The sequence below is a fragment of the Heterodontus francisci genome, chromosome 19 (assembly GCF_036365525.1).
Source record: "Heterodontus francisci isolate sHetFra1 chromosome 19, sHetFra1.hap1, whole genome shotgun sequence".
NCBI lineage: Eukaryota > Metazoa > Chordata > Chondrichthyes > Heterodontiformes > Heterodontidae > Heterodontus > Heterodontus francisci.
The window spans coordinates 16,525,539-16,543,933 of record NC_090389.1 but is presented as its reverse complement, the minus strand read 5'-3'; the positions used below and the strand labels follow the sequence as shown (position 1 = coordinate 16,543,933).

The 18,395-nt window shown below is 43.9% G+C and overlaps 1 protein-coding gene across 1 annotated transcript in view; it reads left to right on the top strand.

Moving 5' to 3' along the window:
• dnah1 (dynein, axonemal, heavy chain 1) overlaps positions 1-18,395 on the top strand; it is a 697,254-nt gene that overhangs the window by 219,817 nt on the left and 459,042 nt on the right. Inside the window, exons 26-27 of the mRNA XM_068051405.1 lie at positions 3,567-3,707; positions 15,482-15,645. Of these exons, the coding sequence (XP_067907506.1) occupies positions 3,567-3,707; positions 15,482-15,645 (305 nt within the window). The remainder of the gene's footprint in view (positions 1-3,566; positions 3,708-15,481; positions 15,646-18,395) is intronic.

Below are 18,395 nucleotides of genomic sequence, written 5' to 3'. Positions count from 1 at the left end.
CTGGAGTCACATGTAGGCCAGACCAGGTAAGGACAGCAGATTTCCTTCCCTAAAGGACATTAGTGAACCTGATGGGTTTTTACAACAATCGACAATGGTTTCATGACCATCATTAGACTAGTTTTTTTTAAATTCCAGATTTTTTATTAAGTTCAAATTCCACCTTCTGCTGTGGTGGGATTCGAACCCATGTCCGCAGAGGAATACCCTGGGTCTCTGGGTTACTAGTCCAGTGATAATACCACTACGCCACCGCCTACCCTATCTGTGCTGCCTTCCTACTTCCAAACCATCCAATTTAATTTGGAGAGCAGGATGGTTGGGACCACAAGACGTGGCAGTCAGCAATGAATTGACATAGTTGCCAGTGCAAAGTGCACTTAACAAGACAGGGGAAGTCAGCCTGCTTATCTGTAGAGATGGAGCACTCTGCTAATGCAGGGTGTTGGATTGAACATCCTGGTGAAGTGCCAATACATCTTGACTTTTGAAGATAGCTGAATTTGAGTATTATCCAAGGTTGGAATTTTAACTTGCAGCACCTGCACTGCTTTACCATTTCAGGTATCAGGCTCAAAGGGCCGAATGGCTTACTCCTGTTCCTAAGTCCTATATTCCTATTTCCTATTCGTTTGCCCACCATATTATGCAATATTAACTGTGTACAATACTTAATATTTCTTTGGGAAGAGAATAGGAGTGTATGAGGCTGTATGGTATCAGTTTGCCATTGAAAAAAATTGAACAGGCATAGTGAAATGACAGACAAACAAGGATCTTAACCTGAGTCATATAATTGTGAAAATCACAACACAGAAGGAGGCCATTGGCCTGTTGAGCCTTTGCTAGTGCTACTTCTTCAAATGAAGCAATCCATTCCAATCATATTCCACTGCTCTTTCCTTGTATCTTTTTATATCCTTCATTTTCAAATAAAAGCATCAATAAGATAAAGTCATGTCCACAACTGTTTATTTTCAATCAGAAATAGTTTAAGTTTGATTTTTAAGAGCAGAATTATTTAGGAGCATATGAAATCAAGGATCGCCAGACAAAACAAAGACCACGGTCCATCTAGTTCGTCTTCTACAAATCAGCAATCAATCTCTGTCAATTAGTCTACAATAGAGCCAAACATGAGGTGAGGAAACCTCCAGTGGTAGAGAGGTCCAAAGTCTCCTGTTCTCCTAATCAAAATGTAATTACCACATAACATGACTCCAATTACTCATGTACTATATCATCCTACATTACAACAGTGGCTACACTTTAAAAGTGCTTCATTGGCTGTAAAGCACTTTCAGACAGCCAATGGTCATAAACAGTGCTATATAAATTCAAGTCTTTCTTTTCAAAATTCTTCTTTGGCCTCCTTATCTCGAGAGACAATGGGTAAGCGCCTGGAGGTGGTCAGTGGTGTGTGGAGCAGCACCTGGAGTGGCTATAAAGGCCAAATCTAGAGTGACAGGCTCTTCCACAGGTGCTGCAGAAAAATTTGTTTGTCGGGGCTGCTACGCAGTTGGCTCTCCCCTTGCGCTTTTGTCTTTTTTTTGCCAACTGCTAAGTCTCTTCGACTCGCCACACTTTAGCCCCACCTTTATGGCTGCCCGCCAGCTCTGGCGAACGCTGGCAACTGACTCCCACGACTTGTGATCAATGTCACAGGACTTCATGTCGCATTTGCAGACGTCTTTAAAGCGGAGACATAGACGGCCGGTGGGTCTGATACCAGTGGCGAGCTCGCTATACAATGTGTCTTTGGGGATCCTGCCATCTGCCATGCGGCTCACATGGCCAAGCCATCTCAAGCGCCGCTGACTCAGTAGTGTGTATAAGCTGGGGATGTTGGCTGCCTCGAGGACTTCTGTGTTGGAGATACGGTCCTGCCACCTGATGCCAAGTATTCTCCGGAGGCAGCGAAGATGGAATGAATTGAGACGTTGCTCTTGGCTGACATACGTTGTCCAGGCCTCGCTGCCATAGAGCAAGTTACTGAGGACACAGGCTTGATACACTCAGACTTTTGTGTTCCGTGTCAGTGCGCCATTTTCCCACACTCTCTTGGCCAGTCTGGACATAGCAGTGGAAGCCTTTCCCATGCGCTTGCTGATTTCTGCATCGAGAGACAGGTTACTGGTGATAGTTAGCCTAGATAAGTGAACTCTTGAACCACTTCCAGAGCGTGGTCGCTAATATTGATGGATGGAGCATTTCTGATGTTCTGCCCCATGATGTTCGTTTTCTTGAGGCTGATGGTTAGGCCAAATTCATTGCAGGCAGCCGCAAACCTGTCGATGAGACTCTGCAGGCACTCTTCAGTGTGAGATGTTAAAGCAGCATCGTCAGCAAAGAGGAGTTCCCTGATGAGGACTTTCCATACTTTGGACTTCGCTCTTAGACGGGCAAGGTCGAACAACCTGCCCCCTGATCTTGTGTGGAGGAAAATTCCTTCTTCAGAGGATTTGAACGCATGTGAAAGCAGCAGTGAGAAGAAAATCCCAAAAAGTGTGGGTGCGAGAACACAGCCCTGTTTCATGCCACTCAGGATAGGAAAGGGGTCTGATGAGGTGCTGCCATGTTGAATTGTGCCTTTCATATTGTCATGGAATGAGGTGATGATACTTAGTAGCTTTGGTGGACATCCAATCTTTTCTAGTAGTCTGAAGAGACCACGTCTGCTGACGAGGTCAAAGGCTTTGGTGAGATCAATGAAAGCAATGTAGAGGGGCATCTGTTGTTCGCGGCATTACTCCTGTATCTGACGAAGGGAGAACAGCATGTCAACGGTCGATCTCTCTGCACGAAAGCCACACTGTGCCTCAGGGTAGACGCGCTTGGCCAGCTTCTGGAGCCTGTTTAGAGCGACTCGAGCAAAGAACTTCCCCACTATGCTGAGCAGGGAGATTCCACGGTAGTTGTTGCAGTCACCTCGGTCACCTTTGTTTTTATAGAGGATGATGATATTGGCATCGCTCATGTCCTGTGGTACTGCTCCCTCGTCCCAGCACAGACAAAGCAGTTCATAGAGTGCTGAGAGTATAGCAGGCTTAGCACTCTTGATTATTTCAGGGGTAATGCTATCCTTCCCAGGGGCTTTTCCGCTGGCTAGAGAATCAATGGCATCACTGAGTTCCGATTTTGTTGGCTGTATGTCCAGCTCATCCATGACTGGTAGAGGCTGGGCTGCATTGAGGGCAGTCTCAGTGACAACATTCTCCCAGGAGTACAGTTCTAGGTAGTGCTCAACCCAGCGGTCCATTTGTTTGCGTTGGTCAGTGATTATGTCCCCTGATTTAGAATTGAGGGCAAATATTGTTTTGAACAAAATATTGTCCTCTAAAAGACATCTACCTCATTTACATTTACTATCTGCTTCTCCTGTCTCTCTGTGGTGCCTATCCTATAGATTGACCACTTCTCACTAAAATAACATTTGCAGAATTGTTAAATTCAGAGGTCTTTTTAAGTGCTAAATCGGCTTTCCATTCTGCTGGTTGGTACTGTCTGATGATTATTATCAAATAATGAATCCTATGTATATACTAACACTATGCTGTTTTATTTAGACCCTTCGTGCAGAGTGGGTCCTGATCTGGCCTGGTCAAGTTGTTATTGCAGGTTGCCAGACCTTCTGGACCATGGAGGTATCTGAAGCACTACAGATTGGCGATTTGGAGAGCAGACTGTTCCCAAAGTTTGGCAGTCAGGTTCGTGTTCGTATGGCGCCTACTGTTAGTCAAAATGCAGAATACTGGTGGATACTATGGAATAAATGATGTGCTGTGATGTTCTCAGGACTGGAATGCGGTTTAGTTGAGTTTAGTAAGAAATATGAGGCAAAGGCTGAGATAGAAGAAGCATAATGGAGTCTTCTTTATTCTGCTTTACTTTCACTTTCTCTTTCAGCTCCCTCTACTAGCTCATGTGTGCATGGTAACCTCAGGTGAACAAATATGTACAATGTAATTCTCAAAACACTAGTAGTAAATGGGAGACACAGCATGTTTCAATGGTTTGTTTCCAAAAGTGTAAACAATAAACTTGAATTGAAATAGTTCAGTTCGTAACATAGACAGTTAAGTATGATGGGCATTGTCTCTCACGGGTAGATATCGTTTAGCATCAGGTGTAGTCTCATTTGACTCCTATTCTTCATCTATATATTCAAATAGAAATATATTCAAAAAGGAGATCGATATATTTCTTAATGCCAAAGGGATCAAGGGATATGGGGAGAAAGCGGGAACAGGGTACTGAATTAGATGACCAGCCATGATCTTTTTTGAGCCGGCCCGAAGGGCCAGATGGTCTACTCCTGCTCCAGTTTTCTATGTTTCTGTCTGAGGTGTCGATGTTGAAATTGGATTCAATGCTAATGAGTGGTGTTTTCAGTGCTTTGAAGAATTACGCATTGCTTGTGATGATTTGTGAACCGCGCTTAGCAGTGATCATTGATCCTTTGTGTTGTCACAACAAATGGTTGGATGTCATAAGGGGTTGTTTGTTTTCCAACATGACCATCACGTTTCACAAGTACTTTATCTCCTAGCTTAAGCAGCGTAGTTCCAAATTTCATATTTTGCTCCACATTTACTTTCATTTGAACATTCTGTTCTCAGCCGTGTTCGCGTACATGTTGATCATTATCTCCGCAGGGTAGCTCAGGAAGATGTGTGTGCATAGGACATGCAAACATGAGTGTAGTTGGAGGTTTTCCAGTGGTCGAATGAGGAGTCGCTCTGTAATTATGAAGAAAGTGATGTCACTCTTGCTTCCATGACACTCAACCTGACACTCGTACTCCTGCGGTTTGAGTATCCAATGTTCTATTCAAGTGGGTGGTTTGCTATATGGATTGTTGAAGAAGCTCGCTAGTGGTCTATGATCGGTATTACTTTAAATTTGCTTCGATATAAGTAAAGATGAAAATGTAAGATACCCCATGTAATTGAGATGTAAACCATGGCGCGGACTAAACTCCCCCTTGTCCCCTTTATTCCCTGCACCCAGTTGATCCTGGCCGTCACGTGGGACTGAAGTCCTCTTAATTCAGGCTCAGGCTGGGTGTTTGGGATATCAGATTTCAAGAGAGCCACCCTCCAGCTTAATCCACAGCTACAGTTACTGGCTTAGTACAAAGAGGAGGAACTCAGCCCTTTCTTTAACTATCAATTTACTTTATTCACGTTGTTGTACAATGTAAGAATAAGGCTTATACACTTAGACAAAAGCATACAGCTCCAACTGAGTTATACAGTTAACAACAAAACTAACTAGAATTCATAAGCACACCCACTTGGTTCCTCTGACCTTTCCCTGACCTAGTCACAGAAAACTTAAGGATATTACCCGAAAAAGGGAGAGTTAACGCTGGCCAGGCGTTCCGTTCTCTCTCCCTTCTACGTCGTCGCCGCGTCGCTCACGCAGGGTCTTCCGCTTCCACGATGGTTGATCTCTGGAGTTTTCGTTGGCTCTATGCCCAAAAAGCTCTCTTCTTATTCTCCCTCTTATCTCTCCAAATCTGAGCTGTCTCTTTCCGGTTGGTTTAAGCCTGCTCACCTCGTTCACATCTCTTAATTGCCCCAGGCCCAAAGACCCAGGTATCACACCGTGTCCAAATAAGGCCCTTTTCCTGTGATCGATCCTTTGTCTTGTCTCATAAAGTAATTAGTTCAAACTGGTTTTTTCCAGCACAGGCCAGTGTCCGAGCTCCAGGTTACTACAGGTCAAACAATCCCAGCAGTTTGTAACTGATTCTGTGTTTCTTACAGCCCCTGGCCAACAGAGAGTTTTTCTCTCTCTTTGCGAATAACATTGCTCTACAGACCTTAGCGATTTGCGTGCCATCGCAATGATTGATGGGTTACCTGTCTTGTCTTTCTGTAAGAGCACTACACCTAAGTCAACTGGGCTTGCATCCACAACTAGATGAGTGGTTTTCTCAGGATCGAAATAGGCATTTGTGCAACTTGCTGACAAACATTGTTTGATCTGGTGTACTGCCTGTTTGTGTGGTTTAGTCCATTCCCACTTGGTGGTCTCTTTTGTCAGTTTGTGTAGGGGGGGGTGCAGATAGCGTAGCGAGGTCAGGAATGAAATGACTGCAGTATGTGATGAGTCCTAGCAGACTCTGGACTTCTTGCATATTTGTAGGATCCGCAGTATTTTCAATGGCTTCAACTTTCTGTGGATCAGGTGATACTCCTTCACCACTGAACACATGACCAAAGAATTCAATTCTGCTTTCATTAAACAAGCACCTGTCTTTGTTCAAAGTGAGGTTACATTCTCTGAGACGTAGGAACATAGGAGCAGGAGTATGCCATTCAGCCTATCGAGCCTGCTCCGCCATTCAATACGATCATGGCTGACCATCCACTTCAATGCATTTTTCCCACATTATCCTCATATCGCCTTATGTCATTTGTATTTAGAAATCTGTCAGTCTCTGCTTTAAACATAATCGACGACTGAGCTTCCACAGCCCTTTGGGGTAGAGAATTCTTAAGATTCACAAGCCTCTGAGTAAAGAAATTTCTCCTCATCTCTATCTGAAGTGGCTTCCCCCATATTTAGAAATTGTGTCCCCTGGTTCCAGACTCCCCAACCAGGGGAACATCTTACCTGCATCTACCATGTCTATCCCTTCAAGTATTTTGTAGATTACAATGATATCACCTATCATTCTTCGAAACTCTAGAGAATACAGGCCCAGTTTCCCCAATCTCTCTTCATAGGACAGTTCTGCCATCCCAAGAACAGGTCTGGTGAACCTTTGTTGCACTTCCTCTATAGCAATAATATCCTTCCTAAGGTAAGGGGACCAAAACAGTACACAATACTCCAAGTGCGGTCTAACCAAGGTTCTATACAATTGAAGCAAGACTTCACTACTCCTGTACTCAGATCCTCTTGCAATAAAGGCGAATATACCATTACCCTTCTTAATTGCTTGCTGCACCTGCATGTTAGCTTTCAGTGACTTATTGACAAGGACACCCAGGTCCCTTTGTACATCTACACTTTCTAATCTCTTACCATTTAAGAAATACTCTGCACATCTTTTCCTCCTACCAAAGTGGATAACCTCACATTTTTCCACATTATATTCCATCTGCCACGTTCTTGCCCACTAACTAAGTCTTTCCAAATCGCCTTGAAGCTGCTTTGCATCTTCCTCACAACACACCTTCCCACCTAGCTTTGTGTCATCTGTGAACTTGGAAATACTACATTTGGTCCTCGCATCCAAATCATTGATATATACTGTGAACAGCTGGGGCCCAAGCACTGATCCCTGCGGTACCCCACTTGTCACAGCCTGCCAATGCAAGAATGACCCGTTTATTCCTGTTGTCTGTTTTCTGCCTGTTAACCAATCCTTAATCCATGCTAGTATATTACCTCCTATCCCATGTGCTTTAATTTTGCTAACCAACCTCCTGTGAGGGACTTTATCAAAGGCCTTTTAAAAATCCAAGTATACCATGTCCACCGACTCCCCTTTATCAATTCTATCAGTACCATCCTCAAAAAACTCCAACAGGTTTGTCAAACATGATTTCCCATTCAGAAATCCACATTGACTATGCCCAATCAGTTCATTATTATCCAAGTGTCCATTTATCACATCCTTTAGAATAGATTCTAGCATTTTCCCAACGACTGATGTAAGGCTAACAGGTCTGTAATTCCCTGTTTTCTCTCTCCCTCACTTCTTAAATAGTGGGGTGACATTTGCGACCTTCCAATTTGCAGGAACTGCTCCAGAGTCAACAGAACTTTGGAAGATTATCCCCAATGCATCCACTATCTCCATAGCTACATCTTTCAACACTCTGGAATGTAGAATATCAGGTCTTGTGGACTAATTAACCTTTAGCTCCTTTAATTTGTCCAATACAACCTTCTTACTAATACTAATTTCCTTCAATTACTCATTTCCCCCTAATCCCTTAGATCTCTAATTCTGGGAGATTTCTAGTATCTTCCTCAGTGAAGACGGACACAAAGTAATCATTTAGCCTCTCTGCCATTTCTCTATTCCCTATTATAAATTCTCCTGACTCTGCCTGTAATGGACCCACATTTGTCTTAGCCAAATGTTTCCTTTTGACATACCTATTGAAGCTTTTACAGTCTGTTTTTATATTTTTTGTGAGCTTATATTCATGTTCCATTCTCCCTTTCTTTATCAGTTTCTTCGTTCTCCTTTGCAGTATTCTAAAACTCTCCCAATCCTCAGGTTTACTACTATTTCTGGCAACTTTATAGCCTTTTCTTTCAATCTTATACTTCCTTGGTTATCCACGGTTGACTGCCTTTACCTTTAGAGTGTTTGTGCCTTGAAGGAATGTATAGTTGCTGTAAACTATGTAATATTTCTTTAAAGACTATCCATTGCCTATGTACTGTCATACCTTTTAATGTATCTTCCGAATCCACCTCAGCCAATTTGCCCCTCATATTTTCGTAATTTCCTTTGTTCAAATTTAACACCCTGGCTTCAGATTGAACTACCTCACTTTCAAACATATTGTAAAATTCTATTATATTATGGTCATTCATCCCTAAAGGTTCTTTTACAACAAGATTATTAATTAGTCCTTTCTCATTACATAATATTAGATCTAAAATAGCCTGTTCTCTAGTCGGTTCCTCAACATACTGCTCTAGAAAACCATCCCTAACATGCTCCAGAAACTCGTCCTCCACAGCATTAATGCTCATTAAGTTTACCCAGTCTATATGCAGATTAAAATCACCCATGATTACTGTATTACCCATGCTACATGATTCTCTAATCTCCTGATTAATGCCATGCCCAACACTACCACTATTGTTTGGTGACCTATAAGCCAATGTTTGCTGCCCCTTGCTGAGATGTTGTAGGCATGCATGTAGGTGTGTCTCAAGTTCACTTTCAGTGCGGTCATAGTTGAGAATGTCATCATTGATCAGAGTGCCTTGAAGTCCTTGAATTACAGACTGAATCAAGTGCTGAAATACCTCAGCTGCTGAAATGACTCCAAAGTTAAGCCTCTTGAATCGAAAAAGACCAATGTGAGTAGAGAATACAGTAAGATCTTTGAACACGTCTGCAAGCTCGATTTGATGGTAGCCTGCATTGTCAAGCTTAACAAAGTGTTTAGCACCATTCACTTTTTCTATGATATCATCGATTGTCGGCGTCAAGTGTCTTTCTCGTTGTATGGCTTTGTTTGGTGGTCGGATATCAGTGCAGATTCTAATCTGGTTCTCGCTATTGGGTTTCTTCACAACTTGTTTGGGTGAGACCCAAGAGGTAGGCTCATTCCCAACTTTCTCAATAATGTCAAGGTTGGGTAGGCATTGAGGTTTCTTCTCTGTCTGTTTCCTGACATGAAATGGTATTCATTGTCCTTGATGTGCAACTGGGGGCACATTGGGGTCTACATGCAGATTGCATGTAACACCTTTCAGCTTGCTGATACCAGTGAAGCAATCAGCATACAGTTTGAGAATGTTTTTGTTATTATGTATAGGAAGTACAATCATGTGCAGATCTATTGCTATGTGCAAACTGATAATCGTGTCACATTCTCCAGCTATGACATAGAATACAGCATTTGTTGGAGTGTCTTTGAATGAGACTGGCGTTTCAAAAGTCCTGATGAGAGTCGTGGACATTTTGCTCAGGCGTAAGTGTCTCAAAGATATCTTCTAATTTTTCACCTCCATAGTGGAGAAGTAAGGCCTTTTTCCTTGTGTCATCTGTGATTGCAAAACCTGCTATCGCGCCTTCAAAATGTCACAGCCACTTTTGCCAAAGTGGGGATAAGATGATGGCTCCGAATGCACATCAAAAGGTGGTAGATTGGGCATAGACAATGCCATATTGATCAGCAATGCAGTGATAGTGCCTGATGAGGGATATGGGATCGCATTCCTTTCAGAGGAAACTTCTGTGCAATGATCTGAGATTTTTTTTGATTGAATGGTTATTTTGGAGAGATTAATGCGTGTGTGTAGACATTGTGCAAGCTTCCTGTGTGTCACTAACACAGTCTCCAACTTAAAACGTTGTCTGTAAAAGTAGACAAAAATCTTTCAAGAGTTTCATACCTGAAAGCAATGTTTCCTGTTTTTCACCATCTGTTTCTATTTACCTCATCATCATTGTGATGTCCTCGGGACTGGAATAAGTTTAGCTGAGTTTATTAAGAAATATGAGGCAAAGACTGAACACAAGAACACAAGAAATAGGAGCTGGAGTAGACCATTTGGCCCATCGAACCTGCTTGATCATGGCTGATTTTAGGATTCAACTCCACTTTCACGTCCACTCGCCATATCCCTTGATTCCCTGAGATACCAAAAATCTGTCTATCACAGCCTTAAATATACTCAACGACGGAGCATTCACAACCCTCTGGGGTAGAGAAGTCCAAAGATTCCTTTGAGTGAAGTAATTTCTCCTCATCGTCATCTGAAACGGAAGCAGCATGCTGTTGAACACAATGGAGTCTTCTTTATTCTGTTTTATTTTCACCTTCTCGTTCTGCTCCCTCTGCTGGCTCATGAGTCCATGGTAGCCTCAAGTGAATAAATATGTACAATGCAATTCTCAAAACACTGCGGGCTGGATTTTAAGAGCCCAGATCGGCGGTGAGCTCAAAAGGGCGGGTTGCACGCCAAAGCACAGGAGTGGCTCATTTAAATAGCTGGGGGTCTCACCCCCCATAATTCTGTGGAGGGGCGGACTGTCCATCCCTGGCAATGGTGTCAGCTTTCTGTGCGCAGGCACTGGTGCCATTTTTAAAGGGCAGTCAGCCCTGTCACCCAATTTAAATTTTTAAAGTCCTACCCCCCCCAAAATTAAATAAATAAATTTCTAACACCTATTTCCCACCCACCCCATTAACAATTGCAATAACTATTTTGCCTTCCTCCCCCAAAACACTTACCTTTTACATCTGTTCCCCCCCCACAAACTGCACAAAATTTAAGGTTCAACCCTTCCCACCATCCCCAACACCCATTACATGTACTTGATCCTCATTCCCCCACCTCCCCGTGCACTGATAAACTTAACTCCTCCACACCAGTGTGGAGCCTTGTAACGATAGTTTTCATATGGGTGGTCCAGTTAAGTTTCTGGTCAATGGTAACCCCCAGGATGTTGATGGTGATGGATTCAGTGATGGTAATGCTGTTGAATGTCAAGGGGAGATGGTTAGATTCTCTTTTGTTGGAGATGGTCATTGCTGGCACTTGTGTGGCACGAATGTTACTTGCCACTTATCAGCCCAAGCCTGAATGTTGTCCGGGTCTTGCTGCATGTGGACACAGACTTCTTCATTATCTGAGGAGTTGTGAATGGTATTGAACATTATGCAATCATCAGCAAACATCCCCACTTCTGACCTTGTCATGGAGGGAAGGTGATTAATGAAGCAGCTGAAGATGGTTGGACCTAGGACACTACCCTGAGGAACTCTTGCATTGATGTCCTGGGGCTGAGATCATTGGCCTCCAACAACTGCAACCATCTAAATTAAAAGCAAAATACTGCAGATGCTGGAAATTTGAAATAAAAACAGAAAATGCTGGAAATACTCAGCAGGTCAGGCAGCATCTGTGGAGAGAGAAACAGAGTTAATGTTTCAGGTCTGTGACCTTTCCTCAGAACTGGCAAAGGTTAGAAAGGTATTAGGTTTTAAGCAAGTGAAGAGGGGAGGTGGAAAAGAGAACAAAAGGTAAGGTGTGTTATAGGGCAGAGGGCAGGCGAGATATCATGAGACAAAGGCAAAGGGAGTGTTCATGGTTGTGGTGAAAGACAAAGCATTAGTCTAGAGCGAGTGTTAATTGCAGAATAATGAGTAGCTCCGTCCAAAAGCACTGCATGAAAAACTTAGCTTAAGGCAAGCACATGGTAAAAAGCAAAATAAAAAAATAAAAGCAATTATAAAAAAAATATTAAAAAGCCAGAACATAAATGTTCTGAATTGTTGAACTCAGTGTTGAGTCCGGAAGGCTGTAGAGTACCTAGTCGAAAGATGAGGTGCTGCTCCTCGATCTTGCGTTGATGTTCACTGGAACACTGCAGCAGGCCAAGGACAGATGATCTTCAATTACACTCACTTCCTTCAAATAAAAGGTGTTGCTATGGGTACCCACATGGGTCTTAGTTCTGCCTGTCTTTTTGTGGAATATGTTGAACATTCCTTGTTCGAGTCCTACTCAGGCCTCCTCCCCTAACTCTTTTCCGGTACTGTATTGGTGCTGCTTCCTGCTCTGACCTCAAACTGGAAAACTTCATCAACTTTGCTTCCAATTTCCACCCTTCACTCACCTTTACATGGTCCATCTCCGACACTTCCCTTCCTCGACTTATCTGACTCCATCTCTGGGGATAGACGGTCCTCTAACGTTCATTATAAGCGCACCAACTCCCACGACTACCTTGATTACATTTCCTCACACCCTGTTTCCTGTAAGGATGCCATCCCATTCTCCCAGTTTCTCCATCTCCGATGCATCTGTTCTGATGATGCAACCTTCCACAACAGCGCTTCTAACATGTCTTCCTTTTTCCTCAACCAAGGATTCCCCCCACTGTGGTTGACAGGGCCCTCAACCGTGTCCAACCCATTTCCTGCACTTCTGCCCTGTACCCTTCCCCTCCCTCCCAGAATGTGCAGGGTTCCCTTTGTCCTCATTTTCCACCCTACCAGCCTCCACATCCAAAGGATCATCCTCCGCCATTTCTGCCACCTCCAGCATGATGCCACCACCAAACACATCTTCCCTTCCCCTCCCCTTTCATCATTTTCAAGGGATCATTCACTCCGTGACACCCTGGTCCACTCCTCCATTATCCCCAACACCTCTTCCCCTTCTCATGGCACCTTCCCATGCAATCACAGGAGGTGTAATACTTGCCCTTTTACCTCCTTTCTCCTCACCATTCAAGGCCCCAAACACTCCTTCCAGGTGAAGCAGCAATTTACTTGTACTTTCTTCAATTTAGTATACTATATTCGCTGCTCACAATGCGGTCGCCTCTACATGGGGGAGACCAAACACAGTTTGGGTGATTGCTTTGCAAAACACCTCCACTCAGTCCGAAAGCATGACCCCGAGCTTCCGGTTTCTTGCCATTTCATCTCACCGCCCTGCTCTCATGCCCACATTTCTGTCCTTGGCCTGCTGCAGTGTTCCAGTGAACATCAATGCAAGCTCGAGGAGCAGCACGTCATCGTTCGATTAGGCTCTACAGCTTTTCGGACTCAACATTGAGTTCAACAATTTCAGAGCATGACTGACCTTCATTATTTTTTATAATTTTTTTTATTATTTTGTTTTACTTTTTACCATGTGCCTGCCTTAAACTTGAATTTTCATTTCGTGCTTTTGGACAGAGCTACTCATTATTCTGTCACTAACACTTTCTCTGGACTAATGCTTTGTCTTTCACCACAACCGTTAACACTCCCTTTGCCATTGTCCCATGACATCTTTCCTGCCTTCTGCCCTATCACACACCTTCCCTTTTGTTCTCTTCCCCACCTCCTCCCCATCACTTTTTTAAAAACCTAATAAATTTCTAATCTTTGCCAGCCCAATGAAAGGTCACAGATCTGAAACATTAACTCTTCTCTCTCCACCGAAGTTGCCTAACCTGCTGAGTATTTCCAGCATTTTCTGTTTTTATTACCACAACCATCTTCCTTTGTACTAGGTATGACTCCAGCCAGTGGAGAGTTTTCCCCCTGATTCCTGTTGACTTCAATTTTGCTAGGGCTCCTTGATGCCACCCTTGGTCAAGTTCTGCCTTGATGTCAAGGGCAGGCATTCTCACCTCGCCTCTTGAATTCAGCTCTTTTGCTCATGTTTGGACCAAGGCTGTAATGAGATCTGGAGTTGAGTGGCCCTGACAGAACCCAAACTGAGCATCGGTGAGCAGGTTACTGCTGTGTAAGCGCTGCTTTATAGCACTGTCAACAATACCTTCCAACACTTTGCTGATGATTGAGAGTAGACTGATGGGGCAGTAATTGGCCGGATTGAATTTGTCCTGCTGTTATGTACAGGACATACATGGGCAACTTTCCACATTATCAGGTAGATGCCAGTTATGAATGATGAGGGACTTTAGGTGGGAGGGGAGGTTGGAAAAGTTAGGATTGTTCTCCTTGGAACAGTGAAGGTTAAGAGGTAATCTAATAGAGGTTTTCAAGATGATATGAAGTTTTGATGCAGTAAATAGAGATAAACGATTCCCTCTGGTGAGTAGGTCAATAACCAGAGGTCATAGATTTAAAATAATTGGCAAAAGATTTAGAGGGGAGCTGAGGAGAAATGTTTTCCCTCAGAGAATTGTCAGAATCTGAAACGCTGTTCTGAAAATAATTGTAAAAGGGAGTTGGACAGATACTTGATTGAGGATGAGGAACTTCCAGGATCCTGGGAAAAAATTGGGGATCAGGACTAAGCAGGACTGCTCTTCAAAGAGTCAGAAAAAGCATGACTGGCTGAATGGGCTCCTGTATTCTAAATTTCGATGATTCTAATCTACGATTCTATCACCCCTTCTTCTCGTGATAATCCTATCCCCTTATTACTGATTTTTGCTAACCAGTGGAAACAATCTTTCACATGTTACTCTTAAAACCTTCATGATTTTGAAAACCACTCTTTGATTCCCTGCACCGCCACCCCACCCCCCCAATTAACCATCTTTTCCAGTGAAAATGCCCCAATTTTTAAACCTTTCTTCATAACTACAAACTTTCATTCTTAGTATATTTCTAGTGGGATTATCACAATACTCTTTCTATCGTGCTCTTATTTTTCCTTCAATGGGATGCCGAGAAGTGCACACAATCTTCCAATTGCAGCATAACTGATGCCTTGTACAAAATTAATATATATCTCTAGCATTTTTATTCAGAGTCTTTATATCTTTATAGTAACTGTCTATATGGCACTTTGTCAAATTCCTTCTGAAAATTCTTATGCAACATTCACTCCATTTCCTTTATTTATTCATTGTGATTTCCTCACACTTCAGTTAAATTAATCAAATTAATGCTATCTCTCTAATTAGCTCATGCTTTTCTGAAAGTTTACTCCTTTCATCTAGGAGTTTGCCCACAATTGAGGTAAGGCTAACAAAGCTATTTTTCCTAGCTTATCTCTTTTTCCCTCACTTGAATATGTACTGCAGCACTTTGGCACAATACCTGCTTCTAAAACGTTTCAGAAAATTATGGTTGTGCCTCCACCATCTCCTTTCCAACTTCCTTCTGGAATGTGTACCATCTGCATCTAGTAACTTTTCTACTTTTAATTTTGTTAACATTTTAAATAATTTCTTTTGAATATTTATCTCTAGTACTGGTTCTTCCACACACTTCTCAGGTACTTTTACAGAAATGAATGTTGATTAGCCCAAAGTTTCTTCCCAATGACTTTTTAATTTCTCTTTCAAAAAAAGCTGAGTGATTTGGTGAGCCTCGTGAGAGGGAAGCTGACAAGGATGCAGAGAACAATATTATCAGCACTAATTGTGATTGAAGTACATGCCAAGGACGTAGTGGCTAACCTGCTGGAGGAAAATGTTCAAAGCGTGAATGACTTTGAATGGATCAGTCAGCTCAGGTAAAAGCCCATTTTATCACTAGAAAGATTTAGATGTACAACGGAGATCCATGACCTTATTAATATCAAAGTGCCAGAAAGCAAATGGTTTACCGTGGCGATTCTTTCCTCGGCCAAAATTTTATGCCCCCACTGAAAAGAGCAGGCTGGTGGCGGGGGGTGGGCGATGTGATTGTGGGGGGCGTAAAATTGAGTGGGAGGTCGTGGGGGGGGGTGGGGGGGCGTTCCTGACTCCCTCTTCCATCCCCGTTGCCAGTTTATGTGGGGCGGCAGTGGCAAGAAATGGCCCACCCACCCCAGTTCAATCAAGGCTCTTAATTGGCCAATTAACTGGTACTTAAGGGCCTCCGCCTGCCGCCACTGGTATTTTACCCTTGGCTGGCAGACGGCTGAGGCCTCAAAAAGCCTGCCTGATGAAAGTAGATGGCTGTGGGGGGGGGTGTTCCCTCCTGATCGGGAACCCTTTGCCCCACAGAGGGCTAACCCCAAAGCCCCAACCACTTCCAACGCACAACACTCCCCCCACCTTCTTAAGCGACCCCCCCCCACCCCCCCATTGCCTTGCTGAGGCCCCACCGATTGTCTCCGGCAAGGCCCTAAAACCTTAACTTTTTTCCGGGGCCATCCTTCATCTTCTCAAGGAGGTGAAAGTCCCCCTCCAAGACCAAATAAGGGCCTGGGGAGCGTAAAATCCCTGTCTGACTACCCAGGCTCAGTGGAGGTAGGCTCGCCACCAACTTTTCAGCTGATGGACAGGTCCCCTCCCCCCACCCAATGAAAAATTCCAGCTCTACTTTCCCACATGGATGTAATTATACAATGCAACGGTCAGAAGCTTTTGGTAAGGAAATTCAGTTGATAGTTTTTAGTTTTAGAGATACAGCACTGAAACAGGCCCTTCAGCCCACCGAGTCTGTGCCGACCATCAACCACCTATTTATACTAATCCTACACTAATCCCATATTCCTACCACATCCCCACCTGTCCCTATATTTCCCTACCACCTACCTATACTAGGGGCAATTTATAATGGCCAATTAACCTATCAACCTGCAAGTCTTTGGCATGTGGGAGGAAACCGGAGCACCCGGAGGAAACCCACGCAGACACAGGGAGAACTTGCAAACTCCACACAGGCAGTACCCAGAATTGAACCCGGGTCGCTGGAGCTGTGAGGCTGCGGTGCTAACCACTGCGCCACTATGCCACTATGTAAATTAGGTAGTATTAGGCAACAACTAATTTTTCTGAAATGGGAGCTAGCAAGCAAGGTTACAGGATCAAGCGCCACATGGATAGCATAAAGCCTTTAAGCTAAACACCACTTATCTATACTTACTGATTATCCAGACTCCCAACACACTCTTTGTGAATAATTGTTTTGTTATGTTCTATGCCAGTTCCCATATGAATTACCATTTCGCATGTCAATCAGTATTACCTTTAATTGTTTTGAGGACCACCATAACCATTGTGAGGAAGGGGAGTGTTATGCACAATGTATGTCCCCAGGCTGTCTCTTAACAGTTTTAAAATATATTGTTTTCACATTTGAGTCTTCCTTGTCCTTTTCCATAACTGCACTAAATCTAATGATATTGTGATCACTGTTTCTTAAATGCTCCTTGACTAAAACTTGCTTTATTTACCCCACTTCATTCCCCAGTACTAGATCCAGCACTGCTTCCTTCCTTGTTGAGCTAGAAACATTGAACAAGAAGGTTTTCTTGTATATATTTCAGGAATACCTCACCCTCTTTGCCCTTTACACTGCTATTTTCCCAGTCTACATTAGGACAATTGAAGCCCCCCCTCCCACCCCCACCATTATCACTTCTCTAAAGTTCTTGCATCTTCTGGCAAATTTGCTCCCCTATCTCTTTCCCATTATCTGGTGGCCTATAATATGCACACAGAAGCATAATAGCTCCTCTATTTTTCCTTAATTCTAACCAATTAGGTTCTATCTTTGAATTCTCAAGTAGATCATCTGTTTCTAGTGCTGTATAAGTGGGCTGAGTTTTATCAGCTGTCTAGGGACCTGCAGGGAGGTGGGGGGGAACCATAAAATGCTGAGGGAAGGCAGGGGATGTGCCAGTTGCCTTCCTGACGTGATTGCACTCTGTCATGGGCAGGGAAGACCGAAGATGGCCTTCCTGCCCAGAGGCCATTAATGGGCCTCTTCCCGCCGCCATTGGTATTTTACCAATGGCTGGTACGACCTTCACCATGTGAGGAGACTGCCCAGTAGAACCAGGCAGCCACCCTGTGGGCTGGCGGGGGTCCCCTCCTGTATGAGCAATCTGTGGCCCATGGATGGCCCCCCAAGAGCAAAGGTCAGCCCTGCACCAACACCCACCACACCCTCAGCAACCAACCCCCCAGCCCCGACCCCTCGCCAGAGCCTGCCTGACTTGCCCCAATGAACCCACCCCCACTTAACCTGCTTCTGAGGTGAGTATCCATGTTGCCACTACTAGCAGTCCCAGCAGTGGCTACAACTCCTGGTGGCACTGCTGAGCTGCCGGCCCTCTGACTGGCCGGCAGCCCTTGGAGGTGGGAATCCTGGCGCAAGGCAGTTAACTGCCTGAGCACCATAAAATGTGGCTGGATGTCCCCCAAACAGCTGAGGTGGGGTTGCCTCTGCTTTTCTGGCCCGGCATTGGGGCCCCCGCTGCCTCCATAATATTCAGCCCAGTATCCTCGATCAAACTGCCATTCCCTCTCCTTTTCCTCGTTCCTTATCTTT